The sequence below is a fragment of the Gossypium raimondii genome, chromosome 1, assembly GCF_025698545.1.
Source record: "Gossypium raimondii isolate GPD5lz chromosome 1, ASM2569854v1, whole genome shotgun sequence".
NCBI lineage: Eukaryota > Viridiplantae > Streptophyta > Magnoliopsida > Malvales > Malvaceae > Gossypium > Gossypium raimondii.
This window is the reverse complement of record NC_068565.1, coordinates 8,342,627-8,362,936: the sequence shown is the minus strand read 5'-3', so window position 1 is coordinate 8,362,936 and position 20,310 is coordinate 8,342,627. Positions and strand designations below refer to the sequence as shown.

General features: G+C 31.7%; 4 protein-coding genes across 4 annotated transcripts; 1 reads left to right on the top strand and 3 right to left on the bottom strand.

The window, feature by feature from the left end:
- Window positions 1-6,069: 6,069 nt before the first annotated feature.
- Window positions 6,070-9,116, top strand: LOC105780156 (probable galacturonosyltransferase 12). The gene is made up of 6 exons (XM_012604321.2): window positions 6,070-6,471; window positions 7,168-7,223; window positions 7,354-7,509; window positions 7,596-8,186; window positions 8,285-8,587; window positions 8,667-9,116. Exons 1-6 carry the CDS (start codon window positions 6,258-6,260, stop codon window positions 8,949-8,951), a joined length of 1,605 nt encoding a protein of 534 aa, XP_012459775.1. The 5' UTR covers window positions 6,070-6,257; the 3' UTR covers window positions 8,952-9,116.
- Window positions 9,117-9,777: 661 nt separating this feature from the next.
- LOC105780163 (uncharacterized) lies at window positions 9,778-11,033 on the bottom strand. Its single transcript, XM_012604333.2, has one exon. The coding sequence runs from the start codon at window positions 10,925-10,927 to the stop codon at window positions 9,953-9,955; it is 975 nt and encodes a 324-aa protein (XP_012459787.1). The 5' UTR covers window positions 10,928-11,033; the 3' UTR covers window positions 9,778-9,952.
- A 287-nt stretch (window positions 11,034-11,320) lies between these two features.
- On the bottom strand, window positions 11,321-14,677 carry LOC105780171 (transcription factor ILR3). Its single transcript, XM_012604345.2, has 5 exons — window positions 14,323-14,677; window positions 12,831-12,893; window positions 12,274-12,351; window positions 12,024-12,186; window positions 11,321-11,870 (listed from the first exon to the last, which is right to left on the bottom strand). Exons 1-5 carry the CDS (start codon window positions 14,460-14,462, stop codon window positions 11,598-11,600), a joined length of 717 nt encoding a protein of 238 aa, XP_012459799.1. The 5' UTR covers window positions 14,463-14,677; the 3' UTR covers window positions 11,321-11,597.
- A 2,580-nt stretch (window positions 14,678-17,257) lies between these two features.
- Window positions 17,258-18,918, bottom strand: LOC105780155 (thioredoxin-like protein CXXS1). The gene is made up of 3 exons (XM_012604307.2): window positions 18,752-18,918; window positions 18,467-18,589; window positions 17,258-17,583 (listed from the first exon to the last, which is right to left on the bottom strand). The coding sequence occupies exons 1-3, from the start codon at window positions 18,851-18,853 to the stop codon at window positions 17,425-17,427; spliced, it is 384 nt and encodes a 127-aa protein (XP_012459761.1). The 5' UTR covers window positions 18,854-18,918; the 3' UTR covers window positions 17,258-17,424.
- Between the last annotated feature and the right edge of the window lie 1,392 nt (window positions 18,919-20,310).

The following is a 20,310-nucleotide window of genomic DNA, read 5'->3' as shown; positions in this document are numbered from 1 at the left end:
CTAGCCACACGGTATAGTAAGTTACACGTCTAGCCACACGGCAATGCAACTCAGTCACACAGGTGTGTGTTACAGTCACACGGCCATGTATCCCTGTCACATGGTCTGGATCCTTTCACACAGTTGTGTGACCCTGTTTTTCAATTTTTATTACTGCTTTGGGCCATTTTGGTGGCCAATGTGACCTCCGAAATCTGGTCGAAACTTCTGGGCCAGATTTTAAGGTGTTATAAATGCTATCTGGGGAAGTAGTTAAGAGGACAAGCAACGAACATAAGGTATGTTGTTTTCTTAGGAGGTAATCCTCCTTGAGCTCCAAGATGCAACTTGGAGTTGCCTTATCCAAAGCATAATACAATAGTGTTGCTAGCATAGTTTCAAAATTGATATGGCTTAAGTCCTTATTTGATGAACTTGTTGAATTGTCATGTATACCAATAATATGACGTGATAATAAAAGTGTCATTGCTATGTCTGGTATTACTATTGTAATAGGGCCCAATTGACCCAAGTTCAAACAAATTAACAGCCCAACAAATACAGGCCCGCATAGGCCCAATAGACCAAAAACAAAAACAAAAAGAAAAGAACCCTAGTCCAGCAACTAAAACCCTAAGCAGCCTTGCATATGCGCCGCTCCCACAGCCCCCAACTGCCGCAAGTCTCGGCCTCCACGAGCACGTTTCGGCCTCCCCACATCGCTCCACGCATGACACCTGCAACCAAAACAAACTCAAAGAGTCCAACAACGAGAAACAAGCAAAATATTTTATTTTCCTTTCGGCCTATAAAAGGCCATTTAATTTGTAAATAAGGGGGATCGAAAAAATACACAAACAGAAATAGGAAGAAATACTGAGTTTGCAAAGAATATTTCTTTTTTCTTGAAGGTGAATCGTTTTTATTTTTTATTTTTTTCATCTATTCTTTTGATTTTTTTTTGTTTTGTAAAATAATAATACAAAAAGAACGAAGGAAACTTACCCGAGAGCGTCGCGCCGTCGCCATCTCCGTCGCGATCGGAGCTTTGGCGAGGAGGCCGACGAACGGCGGTGCAATGATGCTAGGGACGAAACCCTAGCAGAGCAAAGGGAGTTTTTTTTATTTTTTTTCTTTCTCTTTACAATCTGATGAAAGTGTTTTTTTTAAAAGAAAAAAAATCTGTTTTAAGTAATGAAGTAAAACGGCGCCGTTTCGTCTAAGCCTTGACCCGCGCGGTGACCCGACCCGAAGGGGAGGATCCGCGCGTTTGGCTTCAAAGGGAAAATTGCACAGTTGGCCCCTCCCTCTTGCAACACGTTTCAATTAAGTCCTGTCTTTTTTTAAAAAATTGGGACGCAGATTTTAGTTTTGCTACAATTAGATACTTCATGTGTGGCATTTGGGAGGAAGGAATAATTTCCTTTTAGTCCTCATTGTTGCTCGCACATTCAATTGATACCTTTTATTATTTTGAATTACCCTGTTTTTCGTCATTTGATCGATTTAATCCGTTTTTTAAGATTGTTTTTTATTTTGTGTAATTATTTGTTTTTATTGTCATTATATTACATTGTTTGCTATCATTAATACTACTGTACTTATTATGCATACACGCATATTTTCATATATATATAATATATGTACACATTTTCAATATGTATATTTTAAGTTTTTATAAAGTTGCATATTTTACGCACACATACTTATTTTATATTTTTTTATTTTACTGTCCTTTTCTATATATACTATATACTTTATATATATACATAGGCGTTTTATAACATGTGCATGTTTAACATATTCGCGCATCCGTTTCCAAAAATCATTATAAATATTTTTATTATATATGTTATACATATATGTGTATTTAAATATATGTGAATATAAATTTGCATGATTCACTTACGTCTTTATTTTTGTAAATATCTACACAAATATACCTTTTTCTTTTGTACATTTTTATTTTCACATATATATATGCATGTGTTTTATTAGTTTTGATTGATACACTCCATTCCATTTTTTTATCCTTGTATAGGCATATTAAATATATGTGTACACATATTTGCAAGTTACTTGAATAGTGTATTTGTATGTATATATTTGCAAATATTTATTTATGCCGTAAATTAGAGGATTCGTATCATATTACATATTAACCTTTTAACATACTCTTTTGAAAATATACTTTGGTTTTAATCATTCATCAAAGTTATTATTTTATTTAAAGGTTTTTGAATAAAAGCATTATTGGAAGTTTGGGATTCTCGAGGGAAATTGAGCCCTAACGTATTGGGTTCTGATTTTCTTTGTCAATCCTAAATGACCGATAATATTTTTATTTTATTTTATTCAAAATGCATAAAAATCATTTTCGGGAACTTAACTTGTTGTGCCCTAACGTATTGGGTGTGGCATGTTACTTTCTCGAAATGAAGATTTTTCGTATAAAATAAAAGTGATATTCAAGTTTGGAGATTATGAGGAATTGTACCCTAACGTATTGGGACTCGATTTCTTTACATGACTTGAACAATTGATTATCCTTTTGCAAATTTCATCATTCAAGCTTATTTTAAAATCTTTTTTTAACTTTCGACACTAAGATATTAAATAGTCAATTTGGTACCAATTTTTGGGCGTTACGAGGGTGCTAACCCTTCCTCGTGCGTAACTGACTCCCGAACCTATTTTCAAAATTCGCAGACCAAAATAATTTTGAGGTGGGCCGGTCACACCTTAATAAAGAATCGGTGGCGACTCCAGTTTTATTTTTAAAAGTCGACAACTAAATTTTTGTTTTCAAAAAAACGGTTTCGACAACTATGTTGCAGACCAAATGAAAATATGTAGAGCTCCAAATGCACTTTGTTAGAGAACATGTTGCTGATAATAAACTGGAAGTCAATCATAATCCTACAATTGAGCAAGTAGTAGGCATCTTAACAAAACCTTTAACAGTTGGATTGTTTACTTATTTTAGGAAGAAGCTTAGGGTGTATTCTGTCACTGATTTAGCTAAAGCAAAATGAGTAGTATCTTAAGGACCAAAAGGATAGTGGTGGAGCCAGAGATTTTTTTTGGAGGGGCGGGAATTAAATTGCATATTTTTACGATAGTAAAAATACAATTTCATCATTTTAATAGCATATATTTTTATAATTTTTAAAGGGTTAATTCAAATTTTTATCATTTGGGGGGTTAAAATGTAATTTTACTATTACTAATTTAACATTTTATAAATTATAAAAGGCCTAATTTAAAAATTTACCATTTTAGGAGGAGGCACGACCCCCTTGGGTCTCTACTACACTCCGGCAGTGCAAAAGGAAATAATAGAGCTTAATAGCTATTAAAGGTTTGTTGACAATTAATTTATGAATTGAGTACAATTAGTCTTAATAAATTACTTTACAATTGTTATTGGCAATTAGTTAACAACAATTAATATTTTTACTGGGTCTATAAAATCATGTATCATGGATACAAACAAGAATTAGAGTTCCTCTTTGCAACATTTTCTTTCTTGATTCAACATCTTTTTTTTTATCTTATTCCATTACAGAAATAGCAATAGAAAATTATTCTCCATCTAAATATTTATATAAAATTTTTCATGTTACATATTGAAATATGTATATGTTGTTAATGTATTAAATTGTAGTAATTATTCCATGTTTATAAACATTATAACTAGATAAATGTTGGTGTTATTAGATTTAAATTATTAAGTTATAATAAATTTAAAAATGAAAAAATATAAGTAAAATATTTAGTAATTCTATTATGGTATAATTTAAATTTGTTTGAATGTGATTAATTAGAACCCATCATAATGAGAAAAATAATCAAAATATTAAATTACATGAAAATAATATAAAAAGATATTAAAATCCATCCAAAAACTTATTATCGTGTGATAGTTTTCATAAAATAATATAACATTGACAAACACACAGAGTTATATGATTCAAAAGTAGCAGTGTACATTTTACCATTTCATAAATTCATAAGAAAGGATAATGATAAAAGGAAGGAAAAGAAGGATGATATATTTGTATTATCTTTTAACATAAGTGTAACTCTTTTATATTTTGTTTTACAGAGTGATCCAAATTAGAGAATGATTTGTGCTTAAATTTATTTCGTGAGTTGATTTAAATAAAAAAAATCATATATTCTTAAATTCTTTATATATTTATAAGTAAATAAAATAAGTTTGATATTTATAATAACTCTAAATTCATATTTATAATTAAATAATTAACTTTCTTTCCTTCCTCATGAAATTCTGCCTACACAAGTTGAATAAAAGTTGAAAGTGTGGTGAAATCCTATGAATGTTTTACAAGATAAATAGGTGGTGTTTGACCAGCTGATGTAAATTTATAGCATTCTTCTTATGATATTAGGTGATGTTATAGTTTTCATGCATCATAATAACAAAGTTTTGTTACAAGGAAACAACGTTTTCCTATCATCACCTCATTATCTTAAGTTAATACCATACTAATTAGTAAACTTCACTTAATTAATTCTCACATTTCCATAATTAATAATATACACACCTTCAAGCCAATTCATTTTGAAAATCTTACTATTTTTATCTCCTAAAATACATTAAATACCAAACTATTAAAACATTGAAATCCTGACTAAACTAAAACTCAGTCAAGATTTTGGCCAGTGAATGTTTTAATCTACAAAAAAATAAAAAAAAAATGAAGTAGATGTTGCTGAGTTTTCATTCCAACAACCAAACTCCCTTTGATTCATACCCCCAGGTGTTAGAGAATGTCATTTTCCTTTCAGAAATTCTGTACTGTCAAAAAAAAGAAAGCTTAAATATGTTGTCAATCCTTGTACGTTTGGTCAAATTTGAAATTTAATCATTGCATCTTAAATTTTAAATTTAAGTTGATTAATTTTATTTTAATTATTAACATTAACAGTATTTTCCGTCAAGGTTCGCATTTTGATTAAATTATTTTGACAAAATGAACAAACTAAATCAGAAAATAAAATAATTTTAATTTTAAGTTTTAAAATATAAAATTAATCTAAAATTTTATCAAAATATCATAACTCTTTATTGAATATTAACAATCATATCAAACATTAATAAATTATCTCTTCTTAAATTTATATTAGCCTGATAATGAGCAACTCTATTTCCCAATTGGCGTAGAAAGAGCAATGATGCCATGCCCTGCACATTATTCACCTAAAATAGAATAATCTAATGTATTTTGATTTATTTAGGTCAAATTTTATTATTATCCGCTGTGAATTTAGTTTTATACTTAATTTCATTATTTTTAGTTATTACACTTTTTCAAAATTTGAAAATTTAATATTGACCCAAACAGTAGCAATTAATTCATTAAGTTAAATTATGCTATTTTTAGAATCTTTATATCGAAAACATATGATCACATATGTAATGCCATGTGAAGTTGTTATTTCCACAAAATACCCAAAAAGTCACACTATTTTAGTTAATTAATTCAATGACCACCGTTTGAGAAATGAATGAAATTTCAAAATTCAAAAAGTGTAAAAATTAAAATGGTCAAAATGGAGAATACAAACTAAATCCATAACTTACACATAGTAGGGGACTAATAGGATAATTTGGCATAACGAATTTAACCGTGTTATTACTAAAATTTTAAAATTCGAAAAGTGTAAGAATTAAAATCATCAAATTATAATACAAGAACTAAATTCATATCTTACTAATAAAACAGGGACTAATAGTAGAAATTGACCATTTATTTATGGATGTAACCAGTAATAACGTAAACCTTCATGTGCAGGCAAAGCTAAGTAACACCAAACAAAAGAAATTTTTTTTTTCTTTTAATTTTTTTTCTTTGAAGTTTCTATTTTTGATGATCTCTCAACTCCCCTGCTTGAAAACCAAGCCAAACCTCCAAACTTCAACAAGAACAAAGTCCCATGTCTTTTTCTCTTTTAACAACCCCCCCTTCTTCTTAAACTTACTACTCCCATGGCTTTGTGTATATTATATATTTAGCCTCTATGTTAAGCAAGGTTAGGTAACTGACAGCTACAATTTAAAACACACCCCTTTCAAATGCTTCCTTTTTTTACACCATTTCCTTACTTGCCTCTTTTCATCCCTCCTCCTTCTTCACCTCCGTCTCCATACCATTTCCCTAATCAACTGTTAGAGGATCATCCCACAGGCTTCTTTTTGTTTGGTGTTTTGGTTCTTTGGGTTTTTTTTTTTTAACACAAGATATTAAACCATGCAGCTTCATATCTCGCCAAGTTTGAGACATGTAACAGTACTTCCAGGGAAAGGTGTTAGAGAATTCATCAAAGTGAAGGTTGGTTCCAGAAAGGTTTCTTATCGGATGCTTTTCTACTCACTTCTCTTCTTCACATTCCTTCTCCGCTTTGTCTTTGTTTTGTCAACTATTGATAGCATTGATGGAGATCATCCCAAGTGTTCCACCATTGGTAAGCTTTCCCTTGTCTTCCATTAAAATTCAAGTTCCAATGTTGCAGATATCAGATAAATAAACAAAAAAAACCTGGAAAAATTTTCATATAGGATAATGTTATTAGTAACATGAATTTTTTACTTAAATATATATATATATATGTACAATATATCACTAAACTTGAAAACAATATTCTTTTAAAGCAACTCCTATGTATGAGTTTTTTAACATAAAATTTGTTATCTGATGTGCTTCGAAAATGCGGAAGCCGGCATTGTGATTTCTATGATTATCCATAGCCAGAGAGAGAGAGAAAGAAAAAAAAATTGAGAGATGTAGATGGAGAATCTTAGTTGACAATATACAAAGTGATATAGCTGCATTTAAAAAATTAGTGCCCTTGATTTGCCATCATATTTATTTAGGATATCTTTGTGTATGATATATATATATATATATTATATATCAATGTATGTATGCATGCCTATGCTCACTTCCTATAGATCACCATTAAGCATGTGAAAGTACTTTAGATATTATTTCTTCCTGTAGATGGTCGGTTAATTAACAGTTTTGTTTTCGCCACCTAATCCTAATTAGCAAGAAAAAACAAATACATAAATACTTCATACAAGTATAGTAAAGCAATAATAATGACAAGATATTTGGTTTTTTTTTAATTAATTACTGATTTTTTATTTGTTTATGGTAGGTTGCTTGGGAAAAAGAATAGGACCAAGGATCTTGGGAAGAAGGATAGAATCAAATGTAAATTCCTACTCTCATTCTAGTTATTAACAACTTATTTTCATTAAAATATTTGCTTTTCTTTTCGAATAATTGTTATTCTTATTGTCGTTCTTTGCTTAAGTAATGAGGTTGAGGTTTATTGCAATAGGTCCCAGAGGTGATATACCGAATCCTAGAAGAACCAGTAAGCAAAGATGAAGTACTAGGAAAAACTGATGTTCCTCAGACATTACAAGAGTTTATGTCTGAAATGAAACAAAGCAGATCAGATGCAAAAGCCTTTGCTCTAAGGCTTAGAGAAATGGTATTATTCACTTGAATGCATATGTTGTAGTTAATTAACGAAGATATCATTGGAGCTAATGTACAAATTTGGCATTTGTTTTTCAGATAGTTCTACTTGAACAAAGAACCAGAACAGCCAAAATCCAAGAATATTTGTATCGCCATGTAGCATCGAGCAGCATACCGAAACAGCTTCATTGCTTAGCACTAAAGCTAGCCAATGAACACTCCAACAATGCAGCCGCTCGCCTCCAACTCCCTTCAGCCGAACTCGTCCCGGCCCTTGTCGATAACTCTTACTTCCACTTTGTCCTTGCCTCAGATAATGTGCTTGCAGCCTCGGTCGTCGCGGCATCCCTTGTTAAAAACGCGTTACGCCCCGAAAAATTCGTGCTCCACATTATAACAGATAGGAAAACTTACTCCCCTATGCAGGCCTGGTTCTCATTGCATCCTTTAGACCCTGCTATAATTGAGGTCAAGGCTTTGCATCAATTCGATTGGCTTTCAAAAGGGAAGGTTCCTGTTTTGGAAGCAATGGAAAAAGATCAAAGAGTAAGGTCACAGTTCAGAGGGGGATCATCTGCAATCGTAGCGAATAACACTGAGAAGCCTCAAGTTATCGCCGCGAAACTACAAGCACTCAGTCCTAAGTACAACTCCTTGATGAATCACATTCGGATACATTTACCAGAGGTAATAAATGAACTACTTTTGTTAGTTTAAGTAGATGGAAAGGGAAGATATAGTGACAAGTAGTAAATGGCCGTTACTCAGCTCCGTTTTCTTTGCAGTTGTTTCCGAGCCTTAACAAGGTAGTCTTCCTAGACGATGACATCGTGATTCAAACCGATCTTTCACCTCTGTGGGACATCGATATGAATGGAAAAGTTAATGGAGCAGTGGAGACATGTAGGGGTGAAGACTCGTTCGTCATGTCGAAGCGGTTCAAAAGCTATCTCAACTTCACCCATCCTTTGATCGCAAAGAATTTTGACCCTAACGAATGTGCATGGGCATATGGCATGAACATTTTCGATCTCGAGGCCTGGAGGAAGACAAATATTAGCCTCACATACTATCACTGGCTTGAAGAGGTAATATACATACATATATACACTTTGATTTTAGTATATATCAGATAAATATGGGGATTAATTTCAATGGTACCTGCAGAATTTCAAATCAGACCTCAGTTTGTGGCAACTAGGAACGTTACCCCCTGGTTTAATAGCATTCTATGGGCATGTTCATGTGATTGATCCATTTTGGCACATGTTGGGATTGGGGTACCAAGATAATACAACATTAGCTGATGCTGAGACAGCTGGGGTCATCCATTTTAATGGCAGAGCAAAGCCTTGGCTCGACATAGCCTTCCCTCAACTCCGACCTTTGTGGGCTAAGTACATCGATTTCTCGGATAAGTTCATAAAGGGATGTCATATTAGAGCTTCTTAACAAAGACATTTTGAGAGTATATAGTGAGTGACGATAATGATGATAAAAATATACATGTTTGTATATGAGAAAGAAGATAAGTGGGAGAGAGTTCTTTGCAAATTCAAGGCCTTACAATACAGATTCTGAAAATCATAACACCAACAGGCTTCTGCTCTTTTTATATTTTTTTTCTCAAACTGTTCTTCCCTTATGATGATCTCTCTTTTTCTCTAATTTCATACTGTATTAAGATAAAATATTAAAGCTTGCAAATATACCTGGTATTAACCAACTAAACATGAAATTAGATAATGAAAACTGTGATATTTATTAATAAAAGAAAAATCATAATAAGAAAGGCTGAGGTTTGTGATTTTACATGGGAACCACAAAACCTGTAATGTAAGTCAATACTGAATTATTAATTATCAATTGAATAAGCAAAGCTGCATTTTGGATATTCATAAGTGGGTGGTGAGCTATAACATCAAGTTGAAGGATTCAACCATCGAACACCAACTAGTATAACAGGTTGCTGCCTTTTTGAGCTACAAGGCAAGTTTACCTGCTTGATATGTCCATTTCACTATATATATGTATGTCAGCATTGGAGATCTGCAATTTTTAATTGATATTTAGCAACGACTTTATTGTCAATATTCCAAATCCTTTTTTATTCACCAAAAAACTGAAATAAATTTGTTAATCAAATTGAAAAAATATTCTCATTGTCCACTTTGCCAATGACACCATTCTTTTCATATTTCTACTCCCTATGTCCATTTCTGACAGCAAACCTCCATATCCAGGGAATTGAAGGGATAGGAAAATTCTTATACCAAAATACACACAAAAGAAATAATTAATCTCAATGAATGTAGAAAAAGTATATGAGAAAATCAAAATCAGAGAAGCACATATTCAATAAAACTAGTAGTAGTAAGTAGACAGCAAGCTACTCATTCATGGGAAAGCTCAATAGATAAGCCCTGTAAAACTTGGAAAATTTTCAACTAAACTTACTTTTTTCCTGTAACATTAGAGACCAAATCCCTCAAGAACTTGGCAGATTTTGTAATGGGAGAATTAATAGCCATCAAATTATACAACACATTCTCAACTTCCTCAATGCCTGGTCTTGATTTGAACCTTGAAACTACCTTCAATTCACCATCTTCTTCAACGAGGACTGACCATTGCTCTCCACTCAAAACCCCATCTGTCACACACTTGAAAACCATTCCTTTCCTTTTACTCAAAACACCCCTGACTTCTAAGCCCATAAATGAATAGATCACTTCAAAAGATCCTACAAATCCTTTCAAATCACCAAAGTCATTCTCTTCCTCAGAACCCCATTTAGGATTGAAAATCACCAATGGCTTTGGATACAAGCTGTCAGCTATTGCTTTGATAAGAGCAAGCTGCGATGGCTCAGGGGCCAAAAAGACAGCTACATCTGAAGGACTAAAAATTCTATTATTTTTGCTAACTGAAGGTAAGTCAATATGTTCAATATGGCTCAACGAGGAGGATGATTCAAAAGCTTGAATTCCAGCTTCTTTTAAACGAACGTCAGGCCAAAGAACTAAAATCTCAACTAAAGAACCTTTCCTTTTGAGTGACATATCTTTAAAGATGTCTAGAGCTAGTTGAGCTAGAGATGATGGAGAATCATCAACGAGTGGGATTTCAACTTGAAACCTGGGTTGTTTTAGCTTCTTGAGCTTGCCTACTAGCTTGGGATTGTTGAGAGGCTTCTCCAAGCAGGTGGAAAGGCATGTTTTGGCTTGGAGAATGGCTTCTTCTCTGGATGAGGGAGGTGTAGAAGGGGAAATAAGTGATGCATGTAGTGTTAGAGTGGGGAACTTGTGGTTGTAGGAGGCATTTGGGTTGATGAAAGAGAGATGGGAATGATAGTTTGGGTGCGTGGGAGAGAATGGTATCTGGGTTTTAGAGGTTTGAAGATGAAGTTTGAGAAAATTGGATGCCATATCTGTAGGTGTATTGAATTTTGATACTTTGAGCAGAGGTAGTTGAAAGATGTGTAAAAAGATAAGGTATGATGGGCATTTTGCAGCCTTACAAGAAAAAGGAAAATCAAACATTATCAAGAAGTGGGATTTCAGAACTGAAAATAATAATAGTAATAAACGGTATCTTTAATTAAAATATTAATTAGGTCTTTTTTTTATTTATTTCCTGAATAATAATTAAGTTTTTAATTATTAACATAAAATTTGCATTAAATATTAACATTTTTTTTGTTTATTTATTTCCCTATTTAACTCTTTTATTAAAAAGATGGGTATTAATAAATAAGAATTAATATTTGTAAAACAAAAAAATTGACTGTTGTTAAATTAGATATTAATATGCTCTTAATAGAAGCAAAGTAAAATCAATTATAAAAATTGAGCACAAAACAAATTGTTTTGCAGACATGAGTACCTAGCCTTAACCTAGAACACAGAGAAACAAAGGTTGCCAGATTAACTTATTAGAAATTTACATGTGATTACCAGCACCAAATCGTAGGAGTACAATGACAGTCACCCAACAAAGCCAGTTAGAAAAACTTCAGCGAAATCTAAACAGCCCAGAACATTAACTTATACCCTTGTTTGCATCAAAATGCAACCCCAATCATTGTTGGTTGCCAACTTAGGCAACCGGAGGGCGGAGGACATGGTCCTGTGAAGTATCCACTGCTGCAGGCGGCATGAACTGCCACATTGCAACTCCAGGATAGCCAATGAGAGGTACCAACTTGTTCCCAGGAGCTTGACCCGGAGCCGCAGCAAATGCAGCAGGGATTGCTGGTGGTGCGGGCGGCATGAAGCTAGGTTGTGCATTCATTGCTTTGAGTTGCTGCTCCAGCCTTTCTTTCTCTGCCTTCAGCCTTTGCTTTTCGTCACGAAGCTCATTCTTTTCAGACTAAAAAGAGAAAGTCCAGTTTAATATGATGCAGTGGATATAATTGATACTTCTTTAATTATTTTAACAACACCAGCAGTTTCCAAATATAAAATTGCATGCTAAAGATTCCGACTTTCTTTTATGCAAAAAAGACACTTAAAGCAGCCTCACCTTCAACTCTTTAATCCTTTCCTGTAGACTAGTATTTGAATCCTTCAATTTCTGGGCTTCACCTCGTAACTGGGTCACCATTCGGACAGCATCAATCAAAATAGCAGACTTATCAGTTTTGGGAGGCCTTCCAGGTTCCAAAATAGAACCCAACTCCATAAACCTGTTATTACGCAATTTTGAAACATTGACGCTTGGAAGGGGAAAAAAGCAAAGCAAAGAAAAGGAAAAAGAAGAGAGATGCAAGTACTTGTCATTTAGCCTATCTCTACGCAACTTCTCCCTACATGCTTTGGAGCTAGATGCATTGCATGATTCGGATCTAACCCTGCAACAGAAATGGAATAAGAGATGAGATTCCTCTGATATTAAACTCGTGTCAGGTCAGTTTGCTTTTGTAATTGAAACAATTGTAGATTCAGAGTCAATTATGTCAATAATATAACAGAAGGACATGAATTGCTGCATACTTGACGAACTATATTGTATCGCAGAAGGTTAAAAGCTAAGATAAATGAAAATGCTGTATCTCCTCAAAAGTAAATGCCCCTTTTTCATGGTTACACAAATGCCCCTATGTATTTTTACTTTTTGTCTACTCAATATCTCATGGCCTAAAACGTTTGGAATATTTTTATATTATTCCTTTAGTAAAGATATTCTAAGCCCCAAAGAAGTGTCCACTGATTAAATGTTTTTCCAAAACACAGATATGAGGGAATAAGTGAGGAAGTGGAACGGGTGATATATATTTTAATTCTTTTTAGAAGATCATAAAGAGCTTGAAAAGACAGAACAGAAGATTACCTCTTCTTTGAACCAGATTCCTTTAGACCGTCTGAATCTCCAAATGAGCCATCAATTTCCACACTAGGAACATATCATAACCGACAATAAAGAAAAATTACAAGATAGGAGAAAGAAACGCAGCAAAATATCCAAGTCAAAAGGTACAAGATCCGCAACCCCCCCCCCCCCCCGGGTGCCCCCTCTAGCTTGCCAATAGTATTGAAGTATGACATTTCAGCCAAGGTTAAATGAAAACAAACAAAGAATTGGAAGATCTAAAACTGGAATGAAAGTTATAAATGTGCCAAAATTAAAATCCCAAAACACATAAAGATAATAATGGCGACATCTGCTTACATTATAAGCCATTTCAGAACCAAGGTTTCTCGGTGTGGTGGACAAAGCACAAAACACAGGAGCACATGGGAGTGAGGACCATTGAACAAAGACCTCAATTAGGCTCCCACTGACCTATTCCAAAATGTTAGTCAAGACACACTCCTACCCTCCCAATGGATCAGAATTCCAATTCCATAAATATCTCAAAGACTCGAGAAGCACAGAATAAAATCCCATATTCAGTAAAAAGAATAAGCCTAATGAAGTGCACATCAACACTGCTATTGCACAGTAACATGCTGCAAAGGAACAAGCCTACAGCAACCTCAGCCCTCAACAGCTCCAGTTTGCAACAAATTTTGTTTCCAGATTTTTTTCTCTTCTGTTTTTTTTTTTTTTTTTGGGGGGGGGGGTAAGGATTTTTACAAAACATGGTTACTCAACCAATTCTACTTCCAAATTCCAATAATAACATTGCTTTGGTTTCAAAGAGATGTTTGACCACAAAACCCGGTACATGAAAAATTGTATTTAAGGTTTAAAACACAAAATCCTTTCAGACCATGCAGTTGATAGAATGTATGATACATGAGAACATGAATAAAAAATGGACACAAAATCACATCTCTCAACATAGGAGCATTCAATAAATGCGATTTCAAGTATTACAACATACAAACAAACAGCACAGTCTTGAGCAAATGCAAGACTTAACAAGCTACTTGAAACATAGTGCCTCCTTGTCTAGTTCAGAGAATCTAAACCGTTGGCTAAGATGAAGCATAGATGAAATTTATCAATCCTCAGCACTAGATTTTCAGAAAAAATAAAATAAACTAATAACCTTTTTAAATAACAATCTAACAATAAAAATCCTTAAAAGAACTAAGTTCACGAATCTAAGATAAAAACCCAAACATTTTACATAATTTAATCTTAAAAAAGATATACTGCCCACACACAAAAATCTCATAACTTCTCCAAGAAAACAGGTGCAAAATCGAAACTTTAAGAAAATTTCCATGAAACCCAATCATATGAAAACAAAATCAAATCCCCATACGGTTAAAATAATCCCACAAGGCCAAACAATCAAATAAATAAATCTCAAAACCCTAATCGAGAATAAGAAAAAATAGGGAGAAAAGGCAGAGATTTCCCAGGAGGATACCTGACAACATTAGAAGGGGCGTCGATTGGCTGCGTAGACCAAGCAAAACCGGCATAAGGATCATCAGGGACAGGGATATCGTCGATCAAGGTAGCATAATCGAAGTGAGACCAATAATTGGAGTTTTCAGGGGACACCATTCTCCGCCGACTTTGATCTTGGCCGGAAAGATTGAAGTGTTAGGTTAGAAATTCCGGCTTTGAAGAAGGGTTTGTGAAGAGAGAAAATGAAGAAATGGGTGTGGGGGGAAGAATGGTGGAAAATGTTTGGGAATGGAGGTAGGTGGCAGGCAGACAGGCCTGTTCAATTGGAATATTTTATTTGGGCTTCAAAAGCTCAGTTGGGGGCAACTTAGCTCAAATTTTGATGGCAGCATGTATTTCATGTTTATTGCTCAATCGTTTTTCTGAGAAGTGTGTTTATTGTTCAATCATATCAATGTCTTGTATTTAAGATTTGTCTTTTCTTTCATGTAAACTTAAATCAATGTTTACTTATAAATTTATTTAAAATGTTTGTTTGGGGTTATTTATTAAAATTATGTGTTTTATATTTATTCGTTTAAGTTAAATGAACATGTGTAAAATGGTCAAATATAAATATTAATAATTATAATCATACAAATTATAATAATTTTATTAATATATACTAATGAAATAATAAATGAGCTTTAAATGAGCTTTAAATGAACTTATTTATGAACTAAACCAGCTTTGTTTGTATTTAATCAGAGAAGGGAAATAGGTAATAGGATTAGTATAATAGATTTTGAATCTAACTTTGAGACCACATCATATCTTTGATTCAAATGATAGTCTTAACTAAAATCAAAACATAGACAGGATAAAGATTAAAAACCATACTATTGTTTGAATTGGCTAAACTCTTCCTCTCTCTTTTTCCATAATCTTAATGGTGGCAATCAGTGGGGCGAGCCACCTCTTTTATTATTTATATTGGTTCTTTTTTGTGGGAGAGGGGACCTCGAGAAGTTTACTGGTTTTGGGTCCTCCAGCTATTTGTACCATACCAACAATATTATCGACAAAACTAAGCTCATTTGTATAGGTTATGTAATAAATTGAGTGTTACCGGTTTTCTTCATTCAATTTGTTCCCCAAACAAAAACAATCAGCAAAAGTTTAAATTAAGAATATTAAAAAAAAAAAAACTGGCATAATTTGTGAATTTGATTATTATTATTTTTAGTTAAATTTGTTCATTAACCTTTTAATAATAATTAAATTTCTTTTTTTTAAATAAAAATTCTTTAATATGTTAGTGTGGCAGTCCATATTTACTTCTCAACAAATAATTTTAAAACCATAAAATATTCAAAAAATAAAAATTCAAAATTCAAGAAGAAATATAAAAGTTCATAAAATTTAATAAATTAGCATGGAGTATATGTGGATTGTCGTATGAGCTTTCATGTTTTAAAATATAACATTTTAGTTAGTATTTTCATTAAAAAAACAATTCGACTTTTTTTTAAATGTTAATAATCACTTTTTTAAAACTTTGAGTGTTAAATTTAACTAAAAAATAAAATGACAAAAGATGTAAATATTGAGGACTAAATTTGATATTATGTCAAAAATATTCTCTAACATTTATACTTTTCAATATTTTTACAATTTTCTAGTTTATTTATAATTTTAAAATGGATGAATAGTTAAATTGAAAATTTTGAAATTAAATGCATGTTTAATCATTAATGTTGATTTTATGTACTTTTAAATAATTTAATATAACAAATATGAGACATTTCTCAAACTATTGCACATGAAGAAACATACAAATTTACTTCCTTTTATTCCTCCAAACATATAATCAAAATACATCTTCAACTAGTTGAGATACAAAGAGAAACAAATACAACCCAGATTCAAGGATGGGTTGCCATCATGCCATGCCCACGTAAAAAATTGTAATTAGACCACTAGGTTCAAGTGTAGATTCATGTCACTCTCGTTTGACCTTCACTCTACATGGTGGTGCATAGTTTCATAAGATGCTTGACATGTGCTGTTTTTTCTTTGGACCCAAAAGCACGGTTGTCAATTGGTAACTTTTAGTGACCTTATTTATAAACTATCTAGGAAACGTGAATTTCGTGTTTCTTGTACTATCACCTGTCTTCTTTTTTACTTTGAGGGTTATTTATTCAATTTCGATAGTAATGTTTTTACTTTTATTTTGTAAAATTATAAATATAAAATCATAAATTAATTTTTTATATTTTAAATAATTTAATTAGAATTGGAGAGTAGGTTAAATTTATATTCAAGATCTTTCAATACAATAGTTATATGACAAGTGGGTCCTTTTATCAGATAATTCCGCCTTCGAGCTCGAGATTTTAGTCTTTTCTTAGTAGTTCCCTCATTTACTGTGACTTGACTAATGACTAAACTCGCTTCATTGAAACCCCTATTGTGATGATCATTTGTTGCTGCAGAATAAACCAATTTTAAAATGGGATACATGCTCAATATGTCATGAGTTCTAGTATCATAAGTGTTTCTTCGTAGGAACGTCCACGAATATGATCAATTATTCTTCGTGCTTTGTGAGCAGACATACGTATATGTTGACCTAAAGCATATACTTCGTCTGATATATAATAATAATTCTGTTTCTATTTAAAATTAATAATGCGGTGAAATTTTATTAGTGAATTATTCTCTTATGTAAAAACAATAAATTTAAATAAAAAAGAACGAATTAATCAACAAATCAACATGTAACTAAATAAAGTTAGTACTTTAAGGTTGGACAAAACTGACGCTTGAATAATTATTCTTTTATTATGATTATGACATTCATTAAAATGATTTAAAACATCTATTATGTCAGTTTCCTATTTTTATATTTAAAAGCAAAGTTGTTTTCATAAGGCAAATATATAAAAAAATTGTCAAGTTATTTCACATGAAGAAACAAACTAATTATTTAATTACTTGCTTTTATGTCCTCAAACATAATCAAAATACAAATACAAATCTTCAATTTTCAACCCTTAGAATTACAAGACAAACAAACCCAAACCCACAAAAGAAGAAATTGAAAGGATTAAACCAAAAAAAAAAAAAACCACTTTTAAATAGAAATTTTAGAAGAACGAAACTGAGGAGTAAAAGCATCAACCATTTTCTTGATTTCATCAGGATTGGCACCAACAAGCTTGTCAATCTGAGTTCCTTGCCTCATCAACAAAAATGTTGGCATTGCTGTGATTTCCATCTTGGATGCTGCCTCCTATTTAACATCCGAATATTTCACACATCCTTATTTAAGGTTTTCATATAAATTTTATCTATAATATATAAAAATATGTGATGTTTGATATGTGAGAATTGTATTATAAGGACATATATTTTTCTATAATACTTACAATTTTTAACACTAGATTATGGTACACTTGACTTCCACTATTTGGTTCATTGGTTAAAGGTGTTCACTTTATATATATATATATATATATATATATATGTGGGCAAAAACAATTCTAACTAAAACGTCATTTAATTTTTATAGATTTTTGATTGAAATGGTAAAATTGAGAATTTGAAAATCTTGATATCTTAGATTCAAGCTTTTTATAGGTTTTCTTTTTATAAATTTATTTTGGGTTCAATTATTTTTGTTGATTTTAGGTAAAAAAAAACAAAATATCTCCATAATAATATTTTTCTAACTCATCAATTATTATTCAATTAACCCTAGCCACTAAGTCATTGAAAGAGGTAACGATAGCATAGATTAATAGTAATTTATATTTCCTAAATTCTTTAATTTTAATGCATTTTAGTACAACCTTACATCCTATACGTATTCAAATGCAAGCAAAAGTGAGAATCCTCACGCTTATCTATATGCAAATTGAGAGCAAAATAGATAGTAAGAACGATATCAAAAGTAGTTTAGGTTTGCCTGGAAACTTGTCAACTGTTTGTTAATTTTTTTTCATCGAAGTTGCTAAAATAAACCAATAAAACAGGTTTTACCGTAATAGACTAAAAAAAAAAATCAAAATGATATCATTTTCTTATTAACCAATTTATTAGTTGGTTATTTTTAAGGTTACTATATATGTGTGTATGATTGGAAAAAATGAGATAGTAGAAAAGGGCAACAATACCTTAACATCGTCCACATCCACAGAAAGAAACAAAATATCTTGGTAGCACAAGGCCAGTTCTTCAAAAAAAGGATTCATGGCCACTGAAGGCACGCACCAAGCTGCTGTAAAATGTACCATAACCTGCAAACCAAATAAGCATGCCAATTTCATAGCTTCAAATTATCAGTTTTGGACGGATAAGCATGCAAACATATATATAGGTTTCAGACATAAAGAAGCAAAAAAATTTGTAATCTCTTCTTTTATCTTCAAAATATGTGGAGAGGGAAAAAGAAGGCATACAGGGCAGGCTTGATTGTTAGCCTGTGTGATGAAGAAATCCCAAGTGTGTTGTGAATTTATTTTCACAACTCTCGATTTCGGCTTCTTACTTTGCCTATCCATCCTCCCTCCTTTCTTTCTCTACTGGGATCAATTATATGTTTTCAAATTTATAGAGGGATTTCTCTGATTTTTTATTATGTATTTGTTACTTTGAATATGATGGATATGTTTTGGACCCACTTTTGGGTTGCTACTCACTCTTTCATGCCTGGATTTGGATTTAGCTCCCTTTCCATCTTTATCCAATTTTATATTTATTCTACCATATCTTTTATTTTTATATATAATTGAGGAAGGAACAAAAAAAGGTGAGTGTATTTTGAGTGTCTCTCCCAAGTTCAAGACTTAACATTTAGCAACTGGTAGGCGATGTCTTGTCTTCTGTTCAATGTTCATTGTTTTTGATCTTTGCTTTTAGACCTCAAAAACTTAATAAATTTATTTATCAGCTGAAAACATAAAATGTTAGTCATTGGTGTAATAGTATTATATTTTTTAATCAATATTGGGAGAGTGATGAATAATTGAATATGATAGTGATTGAGCTAATGTAAATAGAGTATTCAATTTAGACTCGTGACATTAACTCGATTATAAAATTAATCAAGGAAAATAATATCTATTTTTCTTTCACTTTTCTCTCTTTTCTTTTCTCTAGCTATAACAAAAAAAATCTGCCTAATTAATTTTTCCATTAATTTTCACATCTCTTTATTCTAAATATCTCATTGATTATAAAAAAATTACAACTCAATTTGTTTTTATTCATGCTTATAAATAATAATAATAATAATAATAAATAACCATTTATATATATTTTTAATTTAATTAATTTTAATACTTTTTATTATTTTAAAACTCATCTAGTGAGTGTGATAGAATCCTAGATTTCTAGTGTGTGTGTATACGTAATTACACAAATTAATTATTTTCGCTGAAAACAGTGACAAATTAAATTTATTTTCCTGGAATGTTGATCTCAATTGTTTAAAAGGTTGTAATACTTGCATGTGAATGTCAGACACTACACGTCGAAAATATTGTATTTAAGCATTTTTTAAGGATTATTAAATTGTAATTTGGATTTTCATTTGTAAGCCTGTTAACGTGTTGAGTAACCTATAATCCTTGGAGTTGTTTTTTGGTTGAATTTAGAGTATTTATCATTACTAATAGTGATTATTTTTTTATCGTAAATATTCTTTAAAAGATAAATGATTAATCATGAAATGTCTTTCATTCTCATAATTAAAAATCGACCTTATAATTTTATAATATTTCAAACTTAATTATTTCATAAGAAAGAAATTAAATAAGGTTATGAGATAATTCAAAACAGCAGACATTTTTAATGATTAAAACCAGAAGATATTGCAAACATTAATTTTATTAAAATTCTTTTGGTTTGCTTTTTATTTTTCAAGTTTATCATTTTCTTAAAATTTCTAATCAAAAGAAAGGTACAAGAATTTCAGATCAGTTTCGTATGTTTGAAGGCCTTTCCCTTTGAAAGTCAA

Excerpts from the sequence above, each read along its gene's own strand:
- LOC105780171 (XM_012604345.2), bottom strand. The coding sequence starts at position 14,462 with ATGGTGTCCCCTGAAAACTCCAATTATTGGTCTCACTTCGATTATGCT. Across the intron at positions 12,352-12,830 it reads GAATCTGGTTCAAAGAAGAG|GGTTAGATCCGAATCATGCA; the intron begins GTAATCTTCTGT and ends TTTCTGTTGCAG. Across the intron at positions 12,187-12,273 it reads AGAGATAGGCTAAATGACAA|GTTTATGGAGTTGGGTTCTA; the intron begins GTACTTGCATCT and ends GCGTAATAACAG.
- LOC105780163 (XM_012604333.2), bottom strand. The coding sequence starts at position 10,927 with ATGGCATCCAATTTTCTCAAACTTCATCTTCAAACCTCTAAAACCCAG.
- LOC105780155 (XM_012604307.2), bottom strand. The coding sequence starts at position 18,853 with ATGGATAGGCAAAGTAAGAAGCCGAAATCGAGAGTTGTGAAAATAAAT. Across the intron at positions 18,590-18,751 it reads CTAACAATCAAGCCTGCCCT|GTTATGGTACATTTTACAGC; the intron begins GTATGCCTTCTT and ends TTTGGTTTGCAG. Across the intron at positions 17,584-18,466 it reads TGGATGTGGACGATGTTAAG|GAGGCAGCATCCAAGATGGA; the intron begins GTATTGTTGCCC and ends GATGTTAAATAG.
- LOC105780156 (XM_012604321.2), top strand. The coding sequence starts at position 6,258 with ATGCAGCTTCATATCTCGCCAAGTTTGAGACATGTAACAGTACTTCCA. Across the intron at positions 6,472-7,167 it reads TCCCAAGTGTTCCACCATTG|GTTGCTTGGGAAAAAGAATA; the intron begins GTAAGCTTTCCC and ends TGTTTATGGTAG. Across the intron at positions 7,224-7,353 it reads GAAGAAGGATAGAATCAAAT|GTCCCAGAGGTGATATACCG; the intron begins GTAAATTCCTAC and ends TTATTGCAATAG.